The sequence below is a fragment of the Sebastes fasciatus genome, chromosome 4, assembly GCF_043250625.1.
Source record: "Sebastes fasciatus isolate fSebFas1 chromosome 4, fSebFas1.pri, whole genome shotgun sequence".
Lineage (NCBI taxonomy): Eukaryota > Metazoa > Chordata > Actinopteri > Perciformes > Sebastidae > Sebastes > Sebastes fasciatus.
In genome coordinates, this window is record NC_133798.1 from 13613305 (window position 1) to 13640814 (window position 27510).

A 27510-nucleotide genomic window follows, 5' to 3' on the forward strand; every position below is an offset into this window, starting at 1 on the left:
GTTTGAATTATAAATTGAGTGCATTTAAGTAATTCCACCCGTGACCTCGTATCAACGAACAATCGTAAAACCTACTGGATTATTAACAGCTGAATGAAGTTATATTAACAGTTATCCCAAAACTAGTTTATTATTGAAAAAAAGAACGGTCAAGATCAATACCTCAGAGGCTGAGCTATCCTGACCTTTAGCCCCTAGTGTGGGTTAAAGGTGCCCTGAGGAGTTTCCTTGTAAACAAACTGAAGATCTGTTTACATTCAGTGTTACTAACTCACCAAAATGCATTGTGTGTATCCTTGAAGTCTGACAAATGTGTTGAATGCATTTCCTTCATCACAAAACATTTGCAAAGCCAATCTTTGTAATATTTTAAACTGTGCATTGGTTATACTCATGTCTGCTAGCTAGCTTCATTGCTACATTTGTTGGTGAGTTACAACCACCAACTGTCCATCAGCGGCATAGCGTGTAACTGGCAACAGAAATGTGTATTGGGATGCTACATGCTCCCATGCATGCATGATCTAAAGAAAACAGAGGCCCACATGTAAAAACATCGCGCCACTAGTATTCATAAACTCAGTGAACCTTTAAGCCCCAAAATACTGGTTCCATCATCCTACACTTTTCATAATGCAACTCAATAGCAGGCCTGTCCTCGACCAAAGAAATTATTAGTTGACTAACACTCACACGATTTTGTCGACAAATCGATTAGTTGATTTAATCGACAGATCTATTTCTCCACAAAGAATCACACAGAAGCACCACTTTAAATGTTGTGTTTACCAGAGATGAGCTCATAAGTTTCTTAGTAATAAGTTAGGGATAGACCGATACCAGTATCGGGTATCGGGTCCGATACTGTGCTCATGTACTCGTGAAATGGCTCCGATACAACTGCACCGATACCACTTTACGACAACGTGACGTTAACCTCTCGTCACCATCTTTCGGGTCCTATCGCACGCGCTCACGCTCCACCTCTCCAATGGTGCGGGTGAGACGGGCCGGTGGTGCGCCCGACCGTGCAGGGCCGGGATCCCACCTCAGCCGGCGCGCGCCGGCCCTCACTTCCATTCGGGTTTTGCTTGCACCCTCTGACTCGCGCGTGCGTTAGACTCCTTGGTCCGTGTTTCAAGATGGGTCGGCTGGGTTGCAGACATGGCCGCAGACCCCTGCGCCTTTTACGTGGGCCGAGCCCCGCCCTGGGGGCACGACGCGGTTGGGGCGCACCTTCGCCCCAAGCCTTTCCAAGCCGACCTAGAGCCGGTATCCGGGACTCCCCAGCCTGCTGTGTGTCGCTCACACCCTCCAGCTGGCTATTAACGAGGGTCTTTTGACACAGAGAAGTACTCGTATCGGTACTCGGTATCGGCGAATGTAAGTACTTGTACACGGTCTGAAAAAAAGTGGTATCGGTGCATCCCTGGAATAAGTAATTCAGCATTAAAAAAGTATAAAAAATGACTAATTAGTCAACTAATCGACTAAGAGGAACAGCCCTACTCAATAGGGTATGTCATTGAACCCTCCATGCTTGGTAAACTCCCACATCTTTCAAACTCCATAACCCAGTGTTTAACCTAGTCTTTCTTGTACAAATGTGTTGTCTACACGCCCAAACTGAGATAACCCGGATGAAATCACTGTGACATTATCAGGGTTGTTTTTATCTATGACAAAGCTCCTCCAGAGCCACAGATGACATTATATTATTGACTGTATATAAAGATGGATGACATGACAGCTCCCTGAAAGTGAAGCAAACATCTTGATCGCCCCTGGTGGTTGGCTGCAGTATAGGTTATAAATCCTTCCTCCTCCATGTTAGCAGATGGGACATGGGCCAAATTAAATAGTCACAGTACACGTCAAATACAATTTTCCAAAGATGTTTTTGTTATTTTAGGTAGTTCTTATCACTCTGATGTATGTTCAAGTGTTAATTTTTCTGATAAGTTTGGTTTTAATTGGTTATTTGAGGCGATCAAAAAGGGGTGGGACGTCATGATTGGCAGCTGTGAGTATCTCTCGCTGACAAGCTGCAGCTGTGCTCAACTCGCAATTGGTTCAGGTGGGTGACCTCGACACCGCGGCTCCACCGCCCGATCACTACTGCGCAGACTCTGGCTCCAAATGACGTCAAAGTCTCAAGATGGCAGCTCCCGTATCCAGGATATTTTGACTTCACTTCTGTACAGTGGGAGGAAGTTGCGACGCATCGTCTATCTATATATACAGTCTCTGCATTATACTGTTATATTGTATAAAAGTACTCATCATGACAAGTCAAATGACTTTGATGTGTAAAATCTGTTAAGTTCCCCTTTAATTACAGTGTTCTGTAGGCTTTTATCAGAATTCAGCTCAAAACTAAACATAACCACCAAGTATGAAATAAAATAAGACTTAATTCCAAAGATAAAGATGAATAGATGAATTACAGTTACAGAGACGCTTTTATCATTAGTTTCTTTTCTTAACATCACATTGCAAGCATATCAGGCATTCTATACATACTGTCATTTTCCAGTGACTTTGTTTATATGTGTGAATAAAGTTGGACTCAGACCATGGTCACTGTGAGTGACCACTGCCAAGATCCAGAGAACAAAGGTTCTACTATAAAGATTTAAAACGAAAACAAGACAGTCTGACAACAATCCTCCAAGCCTTTGTCTACTGACACATAAACATTTATTGTGTGCTGTGCTCTGACTATCTGTAAGTTCTATTCTAACAATGCAGACTGTCACATGGTTGTGTCATTTACTGCTGTGAGTTGAAAATGGATCTGGAAAAATAGTTTTTTTGCTGTGAATTTTCCTCCTTTTTTTCTGTGTCGACTTTATCTTTCCTCTTGTGCCCTCAACCCCCTGACCACCATGTCCCTATACACGCCATAAACACACACACATACAATGTCATCTGTGAATGGTTCAGTGATCTCTGACATGGGAGGAAGTGTAGTAGCCTTATAGCAGCCTAGAGTCTGAGTAAAGCCCCTTGTCTCCCACCAACCAATCAGACCACTCCTCTGCTCCGACCAATCACGTTCTGGGCCTTCCAGCCCTGGCTGGGGCCATCTGACCTGCTTATTGACGAGTCAAGATCTGTTCGGTGGCCGAGGTTTGTGGAATGCTGTGGATGCCGGGGCAGCCTGTTCAGCAGACTCTAGATCCACCCCCCCACACACACACACACACACTCTCACACATACATACACAAAGATCATTCATTCTCCTCTCTTCTTGATTCACACGTGTCAAATGTCAAACAAAGGGTGGAATAGCATGGAACAGCGTTGCATGGATGTACGCATTTTCTAAACCTGCTCACACATTAGTTATGAAAATATTAAGGCTGTCAATCAATAAAATATTTAATCGCACATTTGTCCATAGTTAATCACAATTATAGCAGCAGTAGGCAGGTTGGAGCAAATATGATTTAAAAATTAAAAAAAAATTTTTTTTAAACGGTCACTATATCCTGACAGTAGTGCATGAGACAGGTATTCTGAAAAAAAATCATGTGCCTCTGTGTCCTCCGGTGCTCCTGATGGCATCTGCAAGATTTCACAGACCAGAGGAAAACAACCAATCAGAGCCGAGCTGTAGCGTTGTCGTCTCTGAGCAGCTGTCGATCACTCGCAAACTCCAATCAAACGGTCAAACTAGGCAGCGCTGATCAAATACGAATCAATATTATGTTACTGTAAGTTTGTCACCCGGCCGCCATGTTGAGATCAGTTTAGGAAATACCAAGCACCGCCCACCAGCTGGAGCAAACTTTCTCATTTTACAGCTAAACGGTACACTACAAGATGTTTCTGAAAACATTTGAGGTGAGAAATAGGCATTACAGTAACAGAATATTGATTCATATTTGATCAGCGCTGCCTAGTTTAACTGTTTGATTGGAGTTTGTGAGTGATTGACAGCTGCCTCCGTTGAATGAACAGGCAATAGGAACGCTCTCTGTCTGAAGTGACCTGTGATTGGTCAAAGTCTTCCGTCACGGGCTAGATTTTCTAAAGCCTGAAAACAGCCATGAGGAGGAGTCTAGTTTTCTCTCAGAACACTTGAATTACAATGTGCTGAAAAGTTGTTATGGAATTTTTGCCCAATGATGCCCAAAATATTCTTCCTACTGCAGGTTTAATTGCAAATAAATCGCACATTTTTTTATCTGTTCAAAATGTACCTTAATGGGAGATTTATGTATTATTTATTTGTATATACAAATGTATGTATATATTTATTATTGGAAATCAATTAACAACACAAAACAATGACAAATATTGTCCAGAAACCCTCACAGGTACTGCATTTAGAATTAAAAATATGCTCAAATCATAACATGGCAAACTGCAGCCCAACAGGCAACAACAGCTGTCAGTGTGTCAGTGTGCTGACTTGACTATGACTTGCCCCAAACTGCATGTGATTATCGTAAAGTGGGCATGTCTGTAAAGGGGAGACTCGTGGGTACCCATAGAACCTATTTTCATTCACATATCTTCAGGTCAGAGGTCAAGGGACCCCTTTGAAAATGGTCATGCAAGTTTTTCCTCGCCAAAATTTAGCTTAAGTTTGGAGCGTAATTTAGATTCCTTTGTAACAAGCTAGAATGACATGGTTGGTACCAATGGATTCCTTAGGGTTTAAAAAATCACAAGTTGCGTTAATGCGTTAAAGAAATTAATGAATCTGCGTTGACGCATTATTATCGCGTTAACTTTGACAGCCCTAGAAAATATTTTTGGTTGCTCGGTTTCCACTACAGATGGTCTGCAGCCGTGGTAGACAGATTACTGTTGATTGCCTTAACTCTGACTGACTCAGTGTGTTTGTGTGCCAGTGTGCGTTTGTCCCGAACTCTGTGGATTTATCCGTGTGTGTCCTGGACTGAGGTCTCTGACTTGTTTGTGGTTGTCCCGACTCGCCTGTGTATGTGTTTGTGCTCACTTTTGTGTCCATCTGCACATATGTGCTAGTTAACTCATGCGTTCATCATTTGTTTTTATAAATATATATGTGTGTGTGTGTGCGTGTCCCTTAATAGTACAGCGTTCTCCACTGCTGACCTCTGTGTCTGATCCTGCTGTGGAGGCCTGCCCATTTCATTAGCATGTTGGAGCAGTGAGCCTGGCTTTAGAGGCAATATCCGTGTCAGCAGATTAATCTAATACCTCCCCACACACACACACACACACACACACACACACACACACACACACACAACCACACAGAAGTATATACACAGATGCACAAAAGAATGCATGGAGAGACGACACAGTATGCGCTAAAAGAAACACACCAATGCACATGAAATAGACACAAAGACAAAGTCACCCATTTGGCTTAGGTTCATACATGCACACAGATACACATATACAAGTACGCATCTAATATCTCGGCTCACCCACGACCTACTTTCACTAACCCTGCTTTGCTTTTTGGCAACGACGGACAAGCTGTGACTGAGGAGAGACACTGACAGAGCAGCAATGAGCTCTCAGCTCGGTCAGTTCAGGAAGAGGAAGTCCAGCAAAACCAGTGCTTGACGTGGAAAAAAACAAGTGACTTTGAGCATGTTAATATTGTGTTAGTCATAATAATCAGCTGTGGTTTTATTGCTATTATTTTACTTGGGCTATACATCTTCTAGAGCAGGGGTTCTCAAACTTTTTGGCCAGGGACCCCTTAAAGGGGAGAACATTTCCAAAGACGCGCTCATTATCGTAACGCAAATTAAGCATAATGCTTACTAGCATTTGTACTCTTAGATGCCATTGGAACTATTTGTATTCTAAAACTTTTCAGACCTGTTTGATAATGATAAACAGAAACACATTTCAATTTGAATCATGTTAACACCACTTTGTTTTGCCCTGATATTGCGGGTACTTTGTAATCAGATGTCGCTTTAGCTTGGCTGGCCTCATGGCTTCGTTGGCTAGCACCTGAAGACACATGACACATTTTGGTCTCCCGTCGCTGTCGCTCGATATAACTGTCGTCATAGTTTCTCAATTTACCTAGTTTTGGCTTAGCGTCACTTGACGATGTGGACTGACTCAAATATTTCTCCATGCTCGCCAGCTAGCTAGCTGGCTAATAAGCTAAGAAGCAGCAGGAACGGTTCGTTTTGCCCTGACTGAAGTGACCGGTTCATGACAGATACACGTGATGTGTCACAATCATATCAGAGATTCTATTGGCCCAAAGCTAACGTGGGTAGTAGTAATGGACACACTTTGCTTGTTTTACTGGCATAAATGGTCCCAATCTGTAGATATGCACTTTTTAATGATAAAGTACAACTTGACAGAATGCCACGGACCCCACTTTGAGAATCACTATTCTATAGTAGGTCTAGAATACAATAATATTCCCACTGGAACATTATGGGGTTAAGGTGGTGTGTTTGTGTATTTACCCATAGTGTTAATTTTAAAGTGCTTTCCTGTGTTATTTGTAGCCTACAGTAGAGTATTATTTAGGTTATAAAAGCAGTGTCCCAGTCGGGATGCTCCTACATATTATGCAGCAGAATAAAGAGACAAATTCTGAATAACTAGAGTGAATAAAAGATATTAGGAGATATTGGGTTTGGGAGTCTACGAGCCTCCGTCTGAATATTTAATTGTTCTGGAAATGTTTTCCCTAAAAGAGCAGATTCAGAAAACTTTTAAATAATGTTTCGTTAATTATATCTGTTCACAAATAAAAAGTTATGACGAACAGTTCACTAATTATTTTACAAAAAGGACGTGAACATTGAATTGATAAATTACAGTACCCTCGTTCTCAAAAAACGCTGGCGCTGTGCCCCGTTGTGAATCTCCTAGAGAACCTGATAGGGTCAGGAGAGGACAGAGAAGAGTACCAGCAGCTTGTGAGAAGTGCCGACCATAACTGCAAGTGAGTCTCTGATGTTAGCAAATGTAGTTGTTTCCTCTCGCTGTAGGGGATTCGTGGTGTAGACCTAGAGTCCTTCCTTGTTGTCAGCTCTTTGTCGTACAGAAATCACTAGATGATCGTTGTAGATCCAGTCTGTATGTTTTGACATTTAGATTCACTGGAGCGAAGTGAATGAGATCTATCTTGTATTCTCTGTTGAGATGTTACATTCAAAGAAAGACAGAAAGTAATTTCCGCTCTCGTCTAAAATGACATTTCTGAGGTTGTCTTTTAGCTTTTGGGGGCATGTGGGAATCTGTCTGGTGGCAGTATATTTCTCTTGGTTAGGCATGTAACCGTGTAGAGAATGCTTTACAGCGTCTCAAGACTGGTGTGTGTATGTATGTATATATATATATATAGGTTATTTGAGGTCAGGCTACTCGCTTGGCTTGCTTGGCGGTACCCTCTGTGCACAAAGCTTATTTCTCTTTTTCAGAGGTTATTTGAGGTTTTTCTATCAGCTGAAAGGAATGACATGGTTAAGTGCACTGATGTAAAATTAGAACTGAGAACATACTAGTAGCAGAGCCTCCTCATCTTTGAAGGCCTTGTGAACCACAACCTTATTTTCAGGTCATGCAGATTGTTAATGCAATGCTTCAGTGGGCTTGATGGTTCCTTCCTATTGCGATAATAACGCGTTAGCGCCAATTAATTTTAATGCCACTAATTTCTTTGACGCATCAGTGCAACTTGCGATTTTTATGTTGTAGCGGGCTCAGTTTTAAAGCTAGAGTTAAGATCATCATATGAAACTAGAAAACCTAATGAATCCATTGGTACCAACCATGTCATACTAGCTTGTCATGAAGGAGGTTAAATAATGCTCCAAACTTTACCCTATTTTTAAACTAAATTTCGGCGAGGAAAAACTGTCATTGCCATTTTCAAAGGGGTCCCTTGAACTCTGACCTCAAGATAAGTGAATGAAAATGGGTTCTAAGGGTACCCACGATTCTCCTCTTTACAGACATGCCCACTTTATAATAATCACATGCAGTTTGGGGCAATTTTCTGTTTCTGGACAATAGTTGTCATAGTTGTTTTGTGTTGTTAATTGATTTGCAATAATAAATATACATATATTAGCATAAATCAAGCATATTTATCCACTCCCAAGTTGATAAGAGTATTAAATACTTGTACTTTAAGGTACTTTTTGAACAGATAAAAAAGGTGCGATTAATTTGCGATTGATTGACAGCACTAATATAAATATATCCAGGACACATGTAATGATCATGTCATGCAACTGCTGAATTAGGGTACTGGCACCTTTTTTGGTCCAATTCAGGCATTGTCTACAGCTGCAGTAAGCTGTGGTTGAATGAATAAGGCACAATTACAGACACATGCATCAGTACATCAGCAGGAACAAGAAACAATTGAGGAGTTAAATGAGCAAGTTATGACATCCTCATCTCCCCCATGTATTCTCCTGGTTCAGCCTCTTGAGCTGCTGTTCCTGTTAGCAGTGACTCACCAGTTTCCTTACATAGACGAGATCCTCCTGCTGGTCATCCACAGTACTGCACCGCATGCCACAGAGTCAGAAAGTGTGTGTATGTGTGTGTGTCTGTGTGAATTTTCGTGATACGCCCTGTAGGCAGTGGTAGTCAGATGGGAAAATCTGAGCAGCAGAAGTCAATGAGTAACTGTCTCCCCTCCTTCAGCAGCAACTACTGTGAAAAGTGACCTCGAGCAAGTCACTTCACCTCAGATACCCCCGATGATTCAGAAGCTGTTCATACTGAGGAGCATTCACTTGATGTGTGCAGTATTAGGACTGAATAGGAAGCAGACTATTGCTGTAACCTTTTTCCAGTGTTGTTATTCACAGGGGTTTGGCTAACAACACATTTTTCATAAGGGGTCAAGTATAAAATAACACAACTAATCCTAATCCTTGTCCTATTTTAGGATGGGACAAGCACTCATACGGTTACCATGGCGATGACGGCCACTCCTTCTGCTCCTCCGGGACCGGCCAACCATACGGCCCTACATTCACCACGGGGGACGTGATTGGCTGCTGCGTTAACCTCATCAACAACACTTGCTTTTACACCAAAAATGGCATCAGTTTAGGTTGGTGTGTATTATATATGTACACGGATTGATTATAATTGTGTTACATGCACACTAATAGATAATTTGTTATTTATTGCTTAATTTATAGCTTAAAATCATCATGTGTATTTTAACTGTTTGTCCCTTTTTTCCTCAGGTGTAGCCTTCACAGACCTCCCTGTAAGTATCATCATTTGCAGCATCATTTTCATGATGTACCAACTAAACTCTACCAGTGCTTTCTTTTCTTATTAACCCTGTGAGACCCGCGATCCCGACCAATATTACTGTCTTTCAGAGGATAAGTGGGTTCAGTTTTAGAGCTAAAGTGAAGGTACAGATGTCATATGCAACTAGAAGGAATCCATTGGTACCACGTCATGCTAGCTTGACAAAGTTGCAAAATTAGGCCAAATTTTGGCGAGGAAAACTGTCATGGCCATTTTCAAAGGGGTTCCTTGACCTCTGACCTCAAGATACAGTGTATGAATGAAAATGGGTTCTATGGGTACCCACGAGTCTCCCCTTTACAGACATTCCCACTTTATGGTAATCACATGCAGCCTGTACACAGAGCCATGAGGAAGTGCAGAAGTCTAGTTATCTCTCAGAACACTTGAATTACAATATGCTGAAAGGTTATTATGGAATTTTTGCCCAATGATGCCAAACATATACTGCCTACTGCCACTTTAAGCTAATATTATGATACCAAACCCACATTATCCTTATCATACCATTCCTGTAACTGCAATGACTGACAAACTGTATAATAATATATAGCTGGATATTGACCATGCAGGTCCATCTAATTGCAGCTTATGTTGGCAGTCGGGTTGGAAACTAACCTTTTTTTGTCCAGTGGCCGCAGTAACTGGAACATTCCCCTGAAAACAAACCCCTCCCAAACAGCCACTTTAACCGTTTTACCAGCCAAATAGTTTTTAAGAATAGAACAAGAACTCAACATCACAGTTGGCTGTTGGCCACAGCTGCTGCAAGAGCAGATGGAGTTACCAACCACTGTCAAACCCAACCAGCATTCAAACGGATGTTGGTGTTGATTTCATACGCTGTCAGTGGTTTTTGCATAAACCAAAAGACAAAGTCCATCTGAACCCTATACTCTAATGATAGCCTAGTAAAAAAGACAGCTTGCAGTGACTATGTTTACATGCACCAAATGTTTTGCCCTTATTCCAAAAAAGACAATATTCCTGCTGAGCTGTTTACATGGCTAATGAAAATTAATATTCCACTAATATTCCTGTTTACATGCAGCCGTGCATACTGTGATTAACGTTAAACTTCCCCTAGGGATACACCGACATGATATTGGAATGGATATCGGGCCGATACTGATTCAAATAGCTGAATCTGATATCAGTGACAATGGGGCCGATCTATTCAATTCAGTTCTATGTTTATATGCTATATACATTATATACTGGAATTTAAATTCCTATTTAAGTTTTGACCAATTTGTTGCTGCATTAAAAAGGTTTACACTTGAATTATAATTCCTGTTAATTTTGATGATTTTTTACCAAGTTGCTGGTGTACGATTTATTATTTTAATAATACATAATAATTCACAAAATGTATATCTAAATACTAAAATTTAACTTATCACACCAACGATACAGTACAAAGCCGTGAACCTCTATCCGACACGATACCGTTTTGGCAGGGTATCGTGATACCTTTCTAGTATTGGTATACCGTGCAACACTACACTGGACAGTAGACTGTAGGATATAGATTTGGAGGGACAATAACTGCTACCATTATTTCAGTGTTAATGGAGTAACAGACATGTGTGCTCTTGTTCTAATGTAGCATTTGCTCCATTTATAGCCACATAGTTGGTCACATTTTGTTTTACAAAGTTAGGAAAGCAATTCAAGTCAAGTCTGATTTTGCCTTACACATAAAGGAATGATCCCAGTCACTTCCACACAGTGAGACATACAGCTTATTAATTAGACATTGGTATCGGATCGGTACTCAGTATCGGCCGATACCCAAAGCCCAGGTATCGCTATCGGTATCAGGACTGAAAAAGTCAGATCGGTGCATCACTAACATCCCCATGACGTATGTCATGCTGACCTATAAACAACCCATATGCAGAAATGCAGAAATTGACTGTTATAACCTGAATTATATTTTCTCTTTAATATCCACCAGCCCAACCTGTACCCCACTGTGGGGCTCCAAACTCCGGGTGAGATCGTCGACGCTAACTTTGGCCAGCAGCCGTTCGTCTTCGACATCGAGGACTATATGAGTGAATGGCGGGCCAAGATCCATGGCATGATCGCCCGCTTCCCCATAGGAGAGAGGCTGGGGGAGTGGCAGGCTGTCCTGCAGAAGTAAGATTCACACACACACACACACACACACACACACACACACACACACGGGAACACAGTTTTGAGTGATGCTACAGTAATAAAGCTTCACCTGAAAGCTGTGAAAATGACAGTATGTAGCAGCTGAAGAAAAATAATTTAAATAATAAGCAGCAAAAGCTGACAGTGTTGCACCTGACAAGGGTACACTTTACACAAAACATTACACTATTTACACTGTGTATCCAAAACGTGATATATCTTATTCCTCTGTGCCATAGAGCTCCACTGTTGTCTAATACACTGTCTAAACTATCACTAAAACATTACTGTTGCACTGGGTGACATGTTCCTTTATTACCATGGAGATTGGCACTGTAGTTTATGTGCTGCTGCTGTAAATATCCTCTAGTTCACGAATGTGGATTTATCCACCGCTGAAAATAGTCCCTAACAAATGCACTATTTACTGATGTTTGAGTAAGGTTTGCTAAAAACTACAGTGCCCAGCTGTTTAAGGAAATTATTGAGCATGTTTTAATGCTGAAACCATATATTTGTAACCGTTTTTTACAAATGTATGTCTTCAGTAGGAACAACGGGCTTGGGGCAGAGAGCCCCAGACCGTATTGGGAAGTCAGAAATGATTATATATGGACTATCAAACTGTTGGTTTTGGTCCTTTTGTGGGATTCGTTGACAATATGAATATAGAATATCACCAGACTTATCGTTTAAGAAATTCAACCTTCAAACTATTTTGTTACGTTTTGTTTCCAGTATGGTGTCCAGTTACCTGGTGCATCATGGGTACTGTGCCACCGCAACAGCCTTCGCCAGAGCCACAGAGACCCTGATACAAGAGGACCAGACATCTATAAAGAACAGACAGAGTGAGTGAACAAACCAACCACACACAAATTATTTCACATTTTCATTTGACTTGTTGCAAATATTACACACAGTATGGAATTATTACACAGCGCCAAAGAACGTGCCGGTTTTGGTGTTAAAGTTTTTCTCCTGAACTAACTAAGCTGTAGTTGCCTATTTTTACAACAGAATACTTCCAGTACTCACTGGGTTTTAGTAAAGTAAACTTTCCTTATCATCAAATATGACATTTCATCTATCCATATCAGATATTACAAATGGACAAAATGTTTAAAGCTGCAGTCGGTAACTTTGAGCAAATATGATAAAAAGTTACTTTATAAAACTGTCACTATGTCCGAACGAACTAGGCAGCGCTGATCAAATATGAATCAAGATTCTGTTATTGCAGTGGTTCTCAAACTGTTAGGCGCAGAGGCACGACAGGTGAGGCCCGTGTGACCGGGGTAAACTGCGATACCCAATTAACCTGTTCCACTCCTTGAGGGGTGCCCTCGGGCAGACCGTACTTTTTTCGGAGGCTGTAGCAGGCTCAGTTTTAGAGCTACAGGTGGAGATATCATATGAAACTAGAAAACCTAAGGAATCCATTGGTACCAACCAAGGTCACACTAGCTTGTTGGGAAGAACGCCAAATAACTCTACAAATTTTGGCGAAGAAAAACTAGCTTTGTGATTTTCAAAGGGGTCCCTTGACCTCTGACCTCAAATTATGTGAATGCGAATGGTTTCTATGGTTACCCACGAGTCTCTCCTTTACAGACATGCCCACTTTATGATAATCACATGCAGTTTGGGGCAAAATACATGCCGTTTTTTGCATGCATGAAAATATTTTTTGTACTGACCTGTGACCTCGATGTGATTTGATACAGACCACACTGGTCTGTATCAAATGTTTGCTGTGAAAGCATGGTTCCTCTTGATCAATATACTGTAACTAGCAGCCTGTTTCTTTTGTCTAACAGGAATACAGAAGCTGGTGCTGGCAGGACGGGTGGGCGAAGCCATAGAGGCTACTCAGCAGCTTTATCCCGGCCTGTTAGAACACAACCCCAACCTACTATTCATGTTGAAGTAAGTCCGACTGATTGAAAGATTAAGGTCGAATGCAGGACAAAGATGCTGTGCAGTAAATTATCTGTAAAGCCGAGCATTGATTGTTTACCTTCATTAATGCAGCTGTGGATGTGGAATTAGCTTGATGAGAAACACTGTGCTTAAAAGCGTACTTTTCCGATAAAAAACAGTATAACACCAGCATGCCTTGCTTTTTAGGTGTCGTCAGTTCGTGGAGATGGTGAACGGTACAGACAGCGAGGTTCGCTGCTTGACCATTCGCTCCCCCAAGTCCCAGGACAGTTACCCTGGCTCACCCAGCCTCAGCCCCCGCCACGGAGCCAGCAACGCACACCTGCACACCGGAGGTACACATCTCCTCTAAACATCTGTCCATCTGTCTGAAGAGCAACACATTGACAAAGATGAAAACTGGCCACCAAAAAAAGAATGATTTTTCCCAGTCACTGTAAGAAATGAGACATGTGTCTGTGTTTTACTGTTACCCCCCCACACAGGAGCAGACAGCCCAACCTGCAGTAACGGAGTGACTCCCCCCAACAAGTCAAAGAGCCACGGTGGCATTGGCAGCAGCGGCGTCAAATACCCCAGCGTGTCCTCCTCCGCCTCCTCTTCCACCTCCTCCTCCCCTTCCTCCGTCAACTACTCCGAGTCCAACTCCTCCGACTCCACTAAGAGCCAGCCACACAGCGCCAACAGCACCCAGGAAACCAGGTAGGAAGTAGGGGTGGGACAAATATATTCACCTACGTATTATGGTGCTTCATTTGAGTCTATGCGGAGGAAGAAGGAAGTTACTGCTTTTATTGTTGTAGTCAGAGTAACGTGACGTCATATCCGTTCACGAAAAACAAAGCCAAAGCCAAGGCTTATTGAAAGAGGCTGGGACATGGTCTTGAGCTATGGGGTACAACACATGCGTAGTGTAACTGGAGCTGCGTTCGTGCGTTGCTATTGGATCAATTTTGGCGAGCGCAGACCAGATTTTACTGCACATGTGTTGTCACGCGTCATATTATTGGGGGTACATCTCCTCTTTTCACCTTCCTTGGATGGAGCTAGCCGAAACGAGAGAGTAGAAAACGGCGGAGGGTCCACATGGATACAACCTGCACCCTCACATTTTAAATCCAAAGTCGTAAACACTACACATACAGTAAAGTATGGAAACACGTTGGGTTTCACACACTGCCAGGAAAAGCAGAGCTAAACATCATGGCTAAAGCTGCATGCTAACTCTGTCATGGCAATTTCCAGCAACCGAAAAATCAAAGAATGAAGACATTTCCCTCACAAATTAGTGGTATTTTCTTTTTAATTTATAAGGGACATGTAATGTTTTATACTTCTGGTGAATATAATCCAATCAATCTTATTTCCGTATATGTATTTTTTATATACAGTTCCTTATTGTTAACACCTTATTTTGAAAACAGGACATAGTCACACGTGAATACTTCCGCTAACTCTGCTAAGTCCGTCTCTAGCTCTCCCGTTAGCTCCGTTCTCTTTATACGATATATTTGACTTCAGGACATCTCTGACTACATACATGCAGAAAATAAACATGTTTACTCTTTCAATTTAGATATTTTCAAAATTAAAATTTCCTAGAAGTGTATGATTCTACTTTTCCCATGGTCTAGTGTTAGAAAAGTTTACAAAAATTGCAATAAATCTTTATAATGAATCACAATACTTGTACAATCGCAATACTTAAAAATCGCAATACATATCGAATCGGCATCCAAGTATCGTGACAGTAGTAGTACAGTAGGAAGGCCTGTCTGTTTCATTTAGAGCAGATACACCCAGACTTGTTGATCCTGGCATTATCTCTACAGCTGATATACTGCACAACAAGTATGGTGTAAGGTATTAGTAATGGCATCAGATGCAGCACATACCCTCAATTTATGGTTGCAAATAAATAGAGATGTAGGTTATGCTGTAGTTATGCTCGGTATGATCACAATTGATCATCAAAGGTGCCACATGGGATAGTTTTTCCATCAATAAGTCATTACCACAGCCATTTTAAGACATGAATATGTAACCAGTGCAAGCAAATAAAAAAACATTGGCAGCATTTATGATACTGCACTACGTTTTTACTTTGTGTGCCACTAGATTATTTATAGAAGGAAATCAGTTTGATTGCACAATGTTGAAACAGGAGCCATTTTACTTAAGTGAATGCATGTTATTTCGTGTTAAACTTTATTTTCTCAATCTACTTCTAGTTATGAGTGATGTGGTCTTACACGGACACATTGTTATTACCGGTACCTGCCAAAGGTTCGGTTATTTCACATGAGATTCCTGTCTGTGCTGGTTTGTCTCTGCTCTTCTCACTGGTTGAAATGGGCGGGGCTCAGTTGGAAAAAGGTGACATCACATCTTTCAGTGAGCCAATCAAGACGAAGCAACATCTGAATCAGAATCTGGTGACCGTTGTGGGGTTATTTGCTGAAGTTGCCAGACAGACAGTGTCAATCAAATCTGATCAAACCACACCCACACTCTGAGGAAGCAGATTAGAGTTTTTTTCTCTCAAACTCTTAATAAATAATGAACTTTAACTTTGTTGCTTACTTAGTCACTAATAGTTAATGTTGTAGGAAAATACTTTTTTGAAATCAGGGGCTTTAAGGGGTCATAGGATCATAGTCTGTAAATAAGAAGTGGACGTAGTCACTGTGGCGTCACCCATTGGTTTGTGGATTGCCGTTCGGCATTTTGGACGTCGCTATCTTGGTTTCTTTGGTCATTTTTAGGCGACCAAAATGTTACAAATAATTGTCATGAACTGAAAACACACTGTGAAAGGGTTAAAGTTCTAAGACGGAAACACGGACAACTCCCAGACTGGACAAGACCATGGTAGCAACCTGTCAATCACAAAGCCATGCTCTAAAGCATCCCCTGCTTTATGGTCTATTTGACTCTAAATGGGACCATCATTTACTAAATGAACATCATGCTGTATTGAAGAAGACTTGAAACTAGCGATTGAGACCATAAACTCATGTTTACTGAGGTAATAAATCAAGTGAGAAGTAGGGTCATTCTCTCATAGACTTCTATACAATCAGACTTCTTTTTGCAACCAGAGGAGTCGCCGCCTGCTGGCTGTTAGAAAGAATGCAAGTTTAAGGCACTTTGCTTCACTTTTCAGACCCGGAGGTTGCCCACTGTATAGGATCTGTTTCTTAGCATGGTATACATGTAGCAACATCTTCATGACGCAACAGGGTAGCATCTTGGAAGGACAGTTTTTTTTTTTTCATAACCTGGGTCTTATTTTTGTATTTCTGGCCATCATTCTGTAGGTGATGATGACACTTTACACTGTCGCTGTGCTAGTAACAGCTTAACGATGTGCAAGTAAAATTAGGGACTAGATAAGTGGTTTAGTCAAAATAGTTAATCTGGTTGGGTGTCTTAAATGCTTGTATCTGATGCCTCAGTGGACTTCTGTTGTAAAGGGGTCATGTCTCCAGGTTTCAGAATAAATTGTTATCATACACTATGGAAAAATGGCTAAAACTACAGAAGGTACCATTTGTAAAACTCCTTAATATGGGCTTCATCACCTCTGTTCAGTGTTATCTTTAGTCACGTTTACATTGTTAGTTGTTGCCCTATCTGTAAAGTTAAAATTAACTGATGAGGCAATTGGGCCAGTGGCTTTAAAAGACCAGATACCTGGAGCATAACACATTAGCATTATGTTCATATGTTTTCATGAACCGTCATCCTTGGAGTTTAACGCTCCCGTGTGCCATCTTTTGTGTATGTGTGTGTGTGCAGTGACAGTGAGATGGAGATCGAAGCAGAGCACTATACCAATGGGGTTGTTGAGGGCTCCTCAGCGCGGATCATGAATGGCACATACAAACACGAAGAGATCCTTCAGCCAGACGACAACAGCATTGGCAATGGGGTCACAGGTACACACACAGATCTAAACTCTGCATGCTCCGCTTAGTAGCATATAAGCAACATCATGAATCTTTCTTGTTTTTTCCCCTTTATTTCACTTATTCGTTCCTTTTATTTGATTCATCTGTATGTCCTTTGTTGTATACCTTGCCTCTTGTATGCCTTTCCCATATTTTTTTTTACATTCAACCTCCAGCAGGATGTTTCTATGTGTCTACTTTAACTGTGTGTGCACGCGTGTGTCTCTGTTGCCAGCAGATGAGGGTTGTAGTAATGGCAGACAGCTTTGCGGAGGGAACCAGGCAGCCACAGAGAGGATGATCCAGTTTGGACGGGAGCTGCAGACGCTCAATGAACAGCTGTGCCACGAGTATGGCAAGAACGCATCACACAAGAAGATGTTACAGGTATTACTGCACGTGCACACACTTTTGATTCCAACAAACAGCTGTGCTGCAACAGATTAAAGTGATGCCAAAACTGGGCTGAAGAGATTTCTCCTGTTGGCACCAGTTACAATCCTGGTCGCAGCATTCTATAACACGCTGTAGGAATTTGAGCTTTTTTTGATTTAGGATGTGCTGTGATGGAGCAGATAGAGTCCCAACTGAAACGACCAGTGGATCAGTTCTCTGGTGCACAGGAGAAGGCTCACATTACTTTGTACTGCAGGCTGTGTCCTCTGATTCATAAGCAGCCGCTCGGAGAACAATAGAGTCTCTGGAAAAACACTACAAACTGTATGGGAATGATAAAGGCTCTGCCAAGGGGCTTGTTTGTAGTTGTTTGGTAAAGCTGCAGTCAGTAACTTTGAGCAAATATGATTCAAAAAGTATTTTTTTATAAAATGGTCATTATATCCTTACAGTAGTGCATGAGACAGATAATCTGTGAAAACAATGATGCTTCTCTGTGTCCTCCTAGGTCACAAACTTTCTCATTTTACAGCTAAACAGAGCACCACAAGATGCTTCTGAAAAGATTTGAGGCGAGAAATAGGCATTACAGTCACAGAATATAGATTTATATTTGATCAGCACTGCCTAGTTTGACCGTTTGATCGGAGTTTGCGAGTTTCGCGAGCAGTGATTGACAGTTACCCAGAGACTCCTCGCAGAACTCCACCTGGTCCACCTTAAAAGCCAGCCCACCTTAAGAGCCTGAGCCGATGTTGTTGCTAACTTCCCCTTCACTTGAATCAGCAGGTGGCTAGCAAGCCACATGAGTTGTTGCATTTATTCACCGACAAATATGTAAAACTGCACACACACTGCTGCTTCGTTCACAGCTACAACGCTACTGATAACTTCATACTCTCTCTCTCTCTCTCACTCTCTCTTTGTCTCTCGACCGCACACTCCCGAGCCGCCGGGCTTGCAATAACCTGGCTGGCAGAACCCGACTTGTCTCGTCACCCCAGAAAAAACCCATGGACTTTCTAGTAAACAAACACAACGTGCGCCGTACGCCTCTCTCCCGTCCAACCCCTACTGAAGTTTGATCTGCTTCATGTTGCCGGCATCAGTTTGGCAGTAAATTGGGCACGGCCTGTCAGACACTATGTTAGTGGCTCCGTTATTACCGACGGTGCCAACGCATCAGTGGGCTGAATGGAGATGATATGCGGGTGGTGGCGGCAGACTGGCAGTTGAATAAAATCATGTGCTTTTGTAGTTTGAAAAAGACTAAAGCCAAAACACTCAATCGCCATCTTTCTAAACTCAGCTGCCTGTTACTGTTGCACCATAGAGCTTGACCTCTGTTGGCGCGTGCTGTGCACTACAACACAGCATCAAAAATACAGCATCATAGAAAGCGCAGCATCTGTATTTATGACGATATTGAAAATCCTACCATTGGGATTTCTAAATACCCTGGTATTCCATAATACCGCCCAAGCCTAGTGACAGTATTATCATATTTGCTCAAATTTACCGACTGTAAGTTTAACCTCTTAAAACCCACCTACCCGATGTTGGGTTCTGGTTAGGGGTTAGGGGTTAAATGATGATCAGTAATGTTTTGAATGATGGTAAAAGTTTTTGTGGTCATCAAAATACAGTATATGCCAATTGTCTTCACTCAGTTCTGTTACACTGGAAAAAACACACTGAAGCATTTTGATGACTATAAAACCTTTTACCATCATTCAAAACATTGCTGATCATCATTTAATCCTAACCCAAACCCACCGGTGGGCAGGTGGGTTTTTAAGAGGTTAAAACATTTTCTGACATCATAAGAATTTATACTAATTGCATTAGAGCAAAAACTCTATTACAACAAAATTGGCCTTTTGAAACTGACATTTATTTTGAAACGATCTGCTATTTTGCAGTTTTCTTCTGTCTGCTGTTGCACTAAGTGATGTTTAACCACCAGAGGTCAGAGCGACTCCAAGTCAAGTGATAGACATACTGTACTTTGAGTTAATGAAGTTGTTGATCATTTACACACCCAGCAGACACAGAGCAACATTATCATCCCATTGGAGTCATGCTTTTGGCCACTTGAATAAAGTAAGAAGAATATCTGTGTGTTTCTCTAGTCAGATGTATGATTACCAGCCATTTAATGAAACCAGTTCTCTGCCATGTGCTGGGCTGAAAGCATACAGTTTAGGTTTTATATGGTAGATTACACACATGGGGTTGAAACATGCTGTCTGTGCACAGCTAGAGAACCAAAACAGTGAGCTGAAAGAGGCTAAAATCTGCACAAAACTGCTAAATTAAGTGATAATACTCAGTGAGTTCAACACTACAAGCAAGTCCAGAATTGATCGGCAGTCTTTCTGTCTTTTTCTCTACAACTGACGTAAATGGTCTTCTAAGCTCAATAATGTCTCAGTAATTCATATTTAGCAATAAGTAAGCACTTATAACTCCCTTGTGATGGTCCCACTCAGTACAGGCGTCGAGTTGCCTGACTGAGATTGAAGTTATACTGTAGTTTGTATTACTCAGTACACTCCTGTCTCATATCTGTGCTGCTAATAGGGCTGTGTATTAGCAACAATCTGGCAGTATGATATGCATCATGATCATATATTGCGACGTATTGTAAGAAAGATTTTTGCACCATATGCATAAAATCGGAGTAAATTTTTTTAATTTTTTAATGTAATCAGAACAGTGGGACCTGCATTTGTGTTTATCACAGTCCCTGTAACATCCAATATCATAGCATAGCACTCCTTTTTTAAAGTTTTTTTTTTTTGCAGATGTGGCAAGGTCACCATATCAAATAAAGAACATGGCAGGATGTCCATCACATGAAATAAAAACATAGAAAAAGGACCACCCACCCCATGTTGGTCATGGTCACACTAAAGAAAAAAAATATATAAGAATGATAATACAGAAAAAAATTTAATAAAATTAAATAATAGATTTAGCGTAAAAAAGGGAAGTAAAATGAAGTTAAGCATATTGTTAAGTAAAAATAAAATAGTAATGACAATAGTATAGGTTAGAATTAAAGTAGGTGAGCTGGAGAAAGGCAATATATTAGTATTAGTAGTAGGCCATAGTTAAAGAGGGTCATAGGAAAGGAATAGTGAAGGTCTCCCCTGCATGCTCCGCTCAGGAAACACCATCAGCATCAGGAGTAATAGTGAGGTCATTGATAAAGACCAGCAGGGGACTCCGAGTTTCTCCCCTTTCAGTGAGAATCTTAACTTTTCCAATTGAATGCATTGTAAGACCTCCTGTGTATCCACCTGTTATGTGTTGGGGGGAGGCGTGTTTCCATTTAAGCAACTTTATGTGCAATTTGAGCTGCTGTCTGCCATGCATGTTTGCATGTAAACTATTCATTTTAAAATTGATACAGTGTTTTTGAGAATCGATGAAGTATCACAAATCGCGATGCTCAAGTGTATCGATATTTTCTTACACCCCTAGTTGCTCATGTCTAGTCATTTATCGACCATTGCTTCACTTCGCCCTCAGAAATGTCTGGATACATGGAGAGAAGTTAGACTCAATGGTCTGTTTGTCTGTCTGTCTGTCTGTCTGTCTGTGTAGGATGCATTCAGCCTGCTCGCGTACTCAGACCCGTGGAACTGCCCCGTTGGCCAGCAGTTAGACCCTACCCAGAGAGAAACCCTCTGCTCCGCACTCAACAGCGCCATACTGGGTAAAGAGCAAACACAGACACATACTGTGTGTTACACTGATACATATGTATTCAAACTACACCATGATAATGTAACAGCCATGTGGCAAAAAGAAAGCAACCGCTTGACGTTGTCAGTGCCTTAGATATAGAGTCTCTCATACCTACACTATTTGATGCATTGTGACTCATGTGCTGCACCCCTCCCTGACTGTGCTTTTCTGCTCTAGAGTCCCAAAATCTGCCTAAGCAGCCTCCGCTGATGTTAGCGCTCGGCCAGGCCACAGAGTGTGTTCAGCTCATGGCCCGAGTCCGGTCTGGTTCCTGCTCCTTCGCCAGAGTAGACAACTTTTTGCACTAGCCCAGGTCCAGGTGAGTAAGTTTATGTAGTATAAGACATTAAAGTTATAGTTTGGGTGTTTTGAAGTAGGGTTGTACAAGGTACTTAATTCATAGTCGGTGTAATACTCAGAGTAGATGGCGGTCGGTGCGCTCCCATGTTAGGAGATACAGACCGGAGTACCGACACCATAGCAAAGCAATGTACAGCTGTGAACGGGGGCAGCAGCAAAATGTATTTTAGCCATCTAAAAGAAAGGATCACCTAAAAAAATCATTATCAGTTTAAAGTGGAACGTATCTATACTGTTTTTGTCAACGGAGTCTTGTGGCTTTGGAGAGAGCATAGATAACTTTACTTTCAGTTCAATTCCCCATTGGAAAGGGCCGTCTGACGGCAAGATAAAGTGGTGAAAATATTATAAATATAGCGTACACTTAAACCAATATCGATTTTTTTTTTGGGTGAGCCTTTCTTTAATGTGGTTAAAATAAGTTTTTCTGCCGGCCCCGTCCACAACAGTACATTGCTTTGCTCCGGTGTCGGTACTCCTCTGTCTGTTTCTCGAAACTGGGTGTAACGCAGCATGAACCACCTCAGTCTCCCTCCATTATTTTCCTATAGTGAAGCATCTCATTGTGAATTACATGCATAATAAAATGAAAAACATACAACACTGGTCATACAGTATATGAAGTAAAAGATAATATACCCTAACAAAATGAAAACACCAAATCTATGCTGTGCAGGAATATTAAAGCAAGCTGTTTTAATCATGCTACAGTCATTCATTACCTTGCTTAGATGATTGCCCGTCTCTCCACAGGTTAATGTTAAGTAGCACTGAGAGAAGGCATGTCCAGCAGGTAGTTGTCATGGCGACGGAGGAAAGAGCATGCGTGTGATTGGTGTGTTTGGCTGTCCGTCAGACCGAGCCAGCGGCACAGACAGAGGAGCAGAGGAGAGCGGGAGAGAAGAAAGCTTCCTTTTAATTTAGTATTATCAAATAAAGAAATGTGTGACACTATTTAAAGATAATTAATTATTATTCTGTTTATCTAGCCATTTTTATAGCTCTTTTTTTGTCAGTTTGTTGTGCTCATCCTGGACAAAACAAATTGTAAATCCCCTTTTTTATTTTTTCTTCTGTTTTAATGGGTGGATTTTGATTTCCTACGATCAGTATTTTACGTTGTTGTTCACCATATCACAGACCACAATACCCACATCTGGTTACCACGGTAACCCCCACGACTGTAGGTCAACTTAACAAAACCTGAGGTATATTAACATCATCTTTGATAAGATACAGAGGACAGAAAGACTCTGAGCCCTTTATCCTCCTCAAATACTTTGAAGTGCGTTCATGTCTTGAAATACACTCAGCAGGGCAGCAAACAAGTGTTCAGCATGAAAAACACCATTGATAGTGTGGAGCAGACCATTATCTCTGGCCAAGGCTGATGCCATTCAGTAGTATACACCACCACTGATATAGAATATAAAATGGACTGTGAAAAGTAAATTATTCCAGAAAGTTGGAAATAAAACTCGATTGCTGTGTCACAGTGATGAAATGCTTCAATAATAAAATGCTTTGTGCTAACAGGTTAGACACATCCTGGGAAAACTCATGTAAAAAACACAATTGAAGGGCCTCTGTAGTGGAGAACACCACCAGTAACCAGGGGGAGAGGTTGAAGACAAGGGATTAAAGGGACAGTTCACCCCCAAAATCAAACATACATATTTTCCCTCTTACCTGTAGTGCTATTTATCGATCTAGATAGTTTTGGTGTGAGTTGCCGAGTGTTGGAGATCTCAGCCATAAAGATGTATGCCTTCTCTCCAATATAGTGGAACTAGATGGCCCTCGGCTTGTGGTTACAAAGCGCCAAAATAATACATTGGTAAAACTCAACAACAATGCCTCTTTCCAGAAATTATGACACGGTTACTCAAGATAATCTACATACCTTATTGTGAGCATTTTCATGCGGGAATTTTCTTTTTACCACACTACACCTGCCAACCTTATCGCCGCGCAGAAGGAAGCATGCATCTACTCGTGTTATATTTTATAGCTAGCTGATACTGCTAGCTCACCTAGCACCACTGAGCTAGCTAACGTTACAGCTCAGTCGAGGAGGACGCCATTAATGTTTACGTCTCGCGCTGTCACAAGCATGAGCCTCTTGTCCATGGGTAGATGCACACTTCCTTCTGCACAGTGATACGGTTGGCGGGTGTAGTTCGGTAAAAAGAAACTAGTTCCTACATGAAACTGCTCACAACAAGGTGTGTAGATTATCTTGAGTAACTGGGTCATGATTTCTAGAGAGAGACATTGCTGTTGAGTTTTTCAAATGTATTTTTTGGCACTTTGAGCACCACAAGCCGAGTGCCATCTAGTTCTGTTATATTGGAGAGGAGGCAGACATCTCTATGGCCGATATCTCCAACATTGGGCAACTCACACCAAAACAATCTAGATTGATAAACAGCACTACAGGTAAGAGGAACTATATGTAGTTTTGATTTTGTGGTGAACTGTGCCTTTAAATTTGAATATAAGAGGTTAGAGCCTTAATATTACTGTAACGACCACAGGATCGACCCAGCAGTGATGTCATTGCAGGTGGCAGAGCTCAGCACCAACACCTGCTCTCAAGACCCAACATAATACTATTATCATGGTCGCCTTGATGCCAGCATAAAGAAAATCGGTATCAAAGGCAGACTAATGAGCACAGTGTGTGGACGGCTAAAAGTCAAGTCACCTCTGGGGTTTTCATTACTGCAGTCTTCACACATCGTCCGCAGTCTGACCTGCTCTGTGCATGTGCTGTTGCAATTAGAATTTCAAATTAAGAGGTGAAATCACTTAATTTAATTAAATTTTAGGGTGATAATTGTGATTATGATAATTAAGTCATAGTCTTTCTTTCATTTTGGGTGTTTGATTCAAAACCTCAAAGGTTGTTAAAGCCAATTGTATGTGTTGGAAAAAAGGCCTTTTTCCACTCAGACCCCTCCATTTCTCTAACACACATAAACTTGACTTGACTATTTCCTACCTATTATTACACAGGAGGACATAGTCAAGTTAATTTATAGCCCAAACGTTTTTCCCAGAGTGCCTCTCAGTAAGTACAGAAAAAAGATGATAATATAATAATAATAATAAAAGAAAAATATTTTTTTTATTTTTCAGGTTCGCTGCGGGCCACCATGAGATTTAATGGCTGATTAGACTGTTGTCAGGCTATTAAATAGGCGTTATCAGTCGCTATAAGTCCTATAGATGTGGGTCAATAGGGGCCTACTACACCCACTAGTAGGTTTTATCATTTATTCACATGGTAGATCACCGAAAGAAGGTATAAAAAAAAAAAAAACAGCAACCGTAGTAATTATGACAGGAGTAGAAGTTGAAGTCAGGAGCTGTAGTATATTCACCCATCCATTATCTGTAACAGAGATGATGGATGGGACATGGATGTATTGTAGTTTTTTTTAACCCAAAACACAATGTTTTCCCATAAACTTAAGTTGTTTTTTTTGCCTAAACCTAAAGAAGTGTTAAAAACTTTGTTTCATTCAGTTTTACAACATGTTAGAATGTGTTGCTTTTAACTTTCACTTTCACTGCGCAATAGGCCCCTACTGACCCACATCTATGGCATGTTAACGCTTATTTAATGGCCCGATAACAGTTGAATCAGTGCATTTAACCACATTGCTCCTGATTCGGAGTCAGATCAGCAGTAAAAAAAACTACCAATTACCACTTCTTGCCCCCAATAGTATGAAATTACATCTACAACGTCGTTTGTCAACCACCCCTCGTTGTCAGCCACTTAGTATGGAGCCCCAAAGTGTTTGATATTAAGTGAATAAATAAGACATTATGAAATACATATCATATGAATGAATGGAATAAAATATATACTTCAAAATGCCCTTTTTCAAATGTAGCCAGCTAGCTCATATTAGCTAATGGATAACTTACTGGCTGGTTCCTCATTCACTAGCTAGCTAGTTGAATTAACCAACTTGTTGCTGCTGCTCATAAACACACTACACAGCAACCAAGCTCTGTTTCTATTTAGCTTAACAAGGCTACATATGCTACCTACCTAGCCAGCTAACTAGCTAGGCTGGCCTGTGGGCCGGTGTTGGCGGCTGCAGATAACATCAGCTGGTTAATTCAGAGTTACTTAGGCGAGCTAGCTCCTGTTGGGCCTGAGTTGAGTTTTGATAATTTCTTAAATAATTTCACAGTTTATTGTCTCTTTAATATCTGTTCATGATTTTTTGTTCATTATTTATTTCATATTAATTTGATATTTTAGTTTAATACATTTAAACTTGTGTCTTTCTGTCTCTGTATCTAAACAGATGATTGTTCACTGCAAAAATTACAAATTGGACTTCACCCTATTTCCAATTGGATTTTTAATACAAACTTGTTTTGTTCCATCCCTTAGCTTTATCTGAAACATTTTAACTCTTGTTTTTACACTAGACTTATTTTCTACCAAATAGCAATGACTTAATGTTGTCTGACTAGTGGCAAGCTGTCACATCTTTCAGCTGCTTTGTTGTGACCTGGCAAATGGCTTGTGGATCCACCCTGAAGTGTATATTTCCATTTATAAGAGAATGTGAGTCTATGGTAAAGAAATATGGATTAATATGTGGGGTTTACTACAGGGTATGTGGTCAAACTTTTTACCAAGCTGGTTTTTATAAAGACCTTCTGCTATAATAGGAACTATTCTAATAACCACACATACAGTACACACTCAACGACATCTGCTTCTACAGCTGTAAAGGACTTCTGTTACACACACACACACACACTTGTACGTGAAAGAACAACCTCTGTTGCATACCTGTAGGGAACAAGTCTCCCAGTTGTCCTTTGTGTTTGAGCCTGGGCTGCGTCTCAGCACTGTTACAACGCACCCTTCCTCTTATCCCTGCATAGACATAGCCACTGATGTGATCAGTGATTGTTTTAAGGAAAGGAGGGATGTGAACAGTTTTTGGAAATGGGCCCGAGGCCTCTGAAGCCACGTGGACTTCTTCCGGAAAGGCCGGAGAAATGGATTTAGGCATCGCAGACAAGCTGTGCACAATTGACTTCTATCATGATTTTAATTTCATATTTTGACTTTTGAGTTTTAGCAAAAAAATAAAAATAAAAAAAACAATTGTGAAATGAGTTACCCTCTACTTAGCATGACTTTTAAAACGATATAAAAAAAAAGAAAAATGATAATTGAAAAAAAAAAAAAACCTATGTACTGGAAACATGTTAAAAAAGAAATATTGTATTCTGTTTAATTTTGACAGAATTATTTTTATTAAAATACATCCATAAGCATATGATTGATCTCCTGTTTTTATTTTGTGTGTTTTTCTTCTCCTACAGTCCAAAGATGTGCAAAAAGGTGGATTGCAGACTGTAAACTGTGAAGTATGTGGATAAATGACTTGATAAAGGACATTTCTCATATCTACCCATGCTGCCTTTTATTTTATACACCTCCCAATACATCTGTTGTACAGATGTACAATCAAGTATCAACAACTCAAAAGCAGCACTCTCTATATAAGATACAAGCAGAAAGCACATGGGCAGTTTCCCACAAAGTGAGAATTCAATTTTAAAAGTTATAGTGGTGGAATTTGTAACTTGAGTAAGGAACAGCTGTTTGTCTTGACT

At 40.8% G+C, this 27510-nt stretch overlaps 1 protein-coding gene across 1 annotated transcript in view; it reads left to right on the forward strand.

Annotated features, from left to right (window-relative positions):
* Positions 1-27170, forward strand: part of ranbp10 (RAN binding protein 10) — a 54056-nt gene extending 26886 nt beyond the window's left edge. Inside the window, exons 4-15 of the mRNA XM_074632131.1 lie at positions 8895-9062; positions 9202-9224; positions 11235-11419; positions 12179-12291; positions 13261-13369; positions 13571-13719; positions 13870-14086; positions 17186-17325; positions 17576-17724; positions 21346-21457; positions 21667-21808; positions 22603-27170. Of these exons, the coding sequence (XP_074488232.1) occupies positions 8895-9062; positions 9202-9224; positions 11235-11419; positions 12179-12291; positions 13261-13369; positions 13571-13719; positions 13870-14086; positions 17186-17325; positions 17576-17724; positions 21346-21457; positions 21667-21797 (1496 nt within the window). The 3' untranslated portion in view covers positions 21798-21808; positions 22603-27170. The remainder of the gene's footprint in view (positions 1-8894; positions 9063-9201; positions 9225-11234; positions 11420-12178; positions 12292-13260; positions 13370-13570; positions 13720-13869; positions 14087-17185; positions 17326-17575; positions 17725-21345; positions 21458-21666; positions 21809-22602) is intronic.
* The last annotated feature ends 340 nt before the right edge of the window (positions 27171-27510 follow it).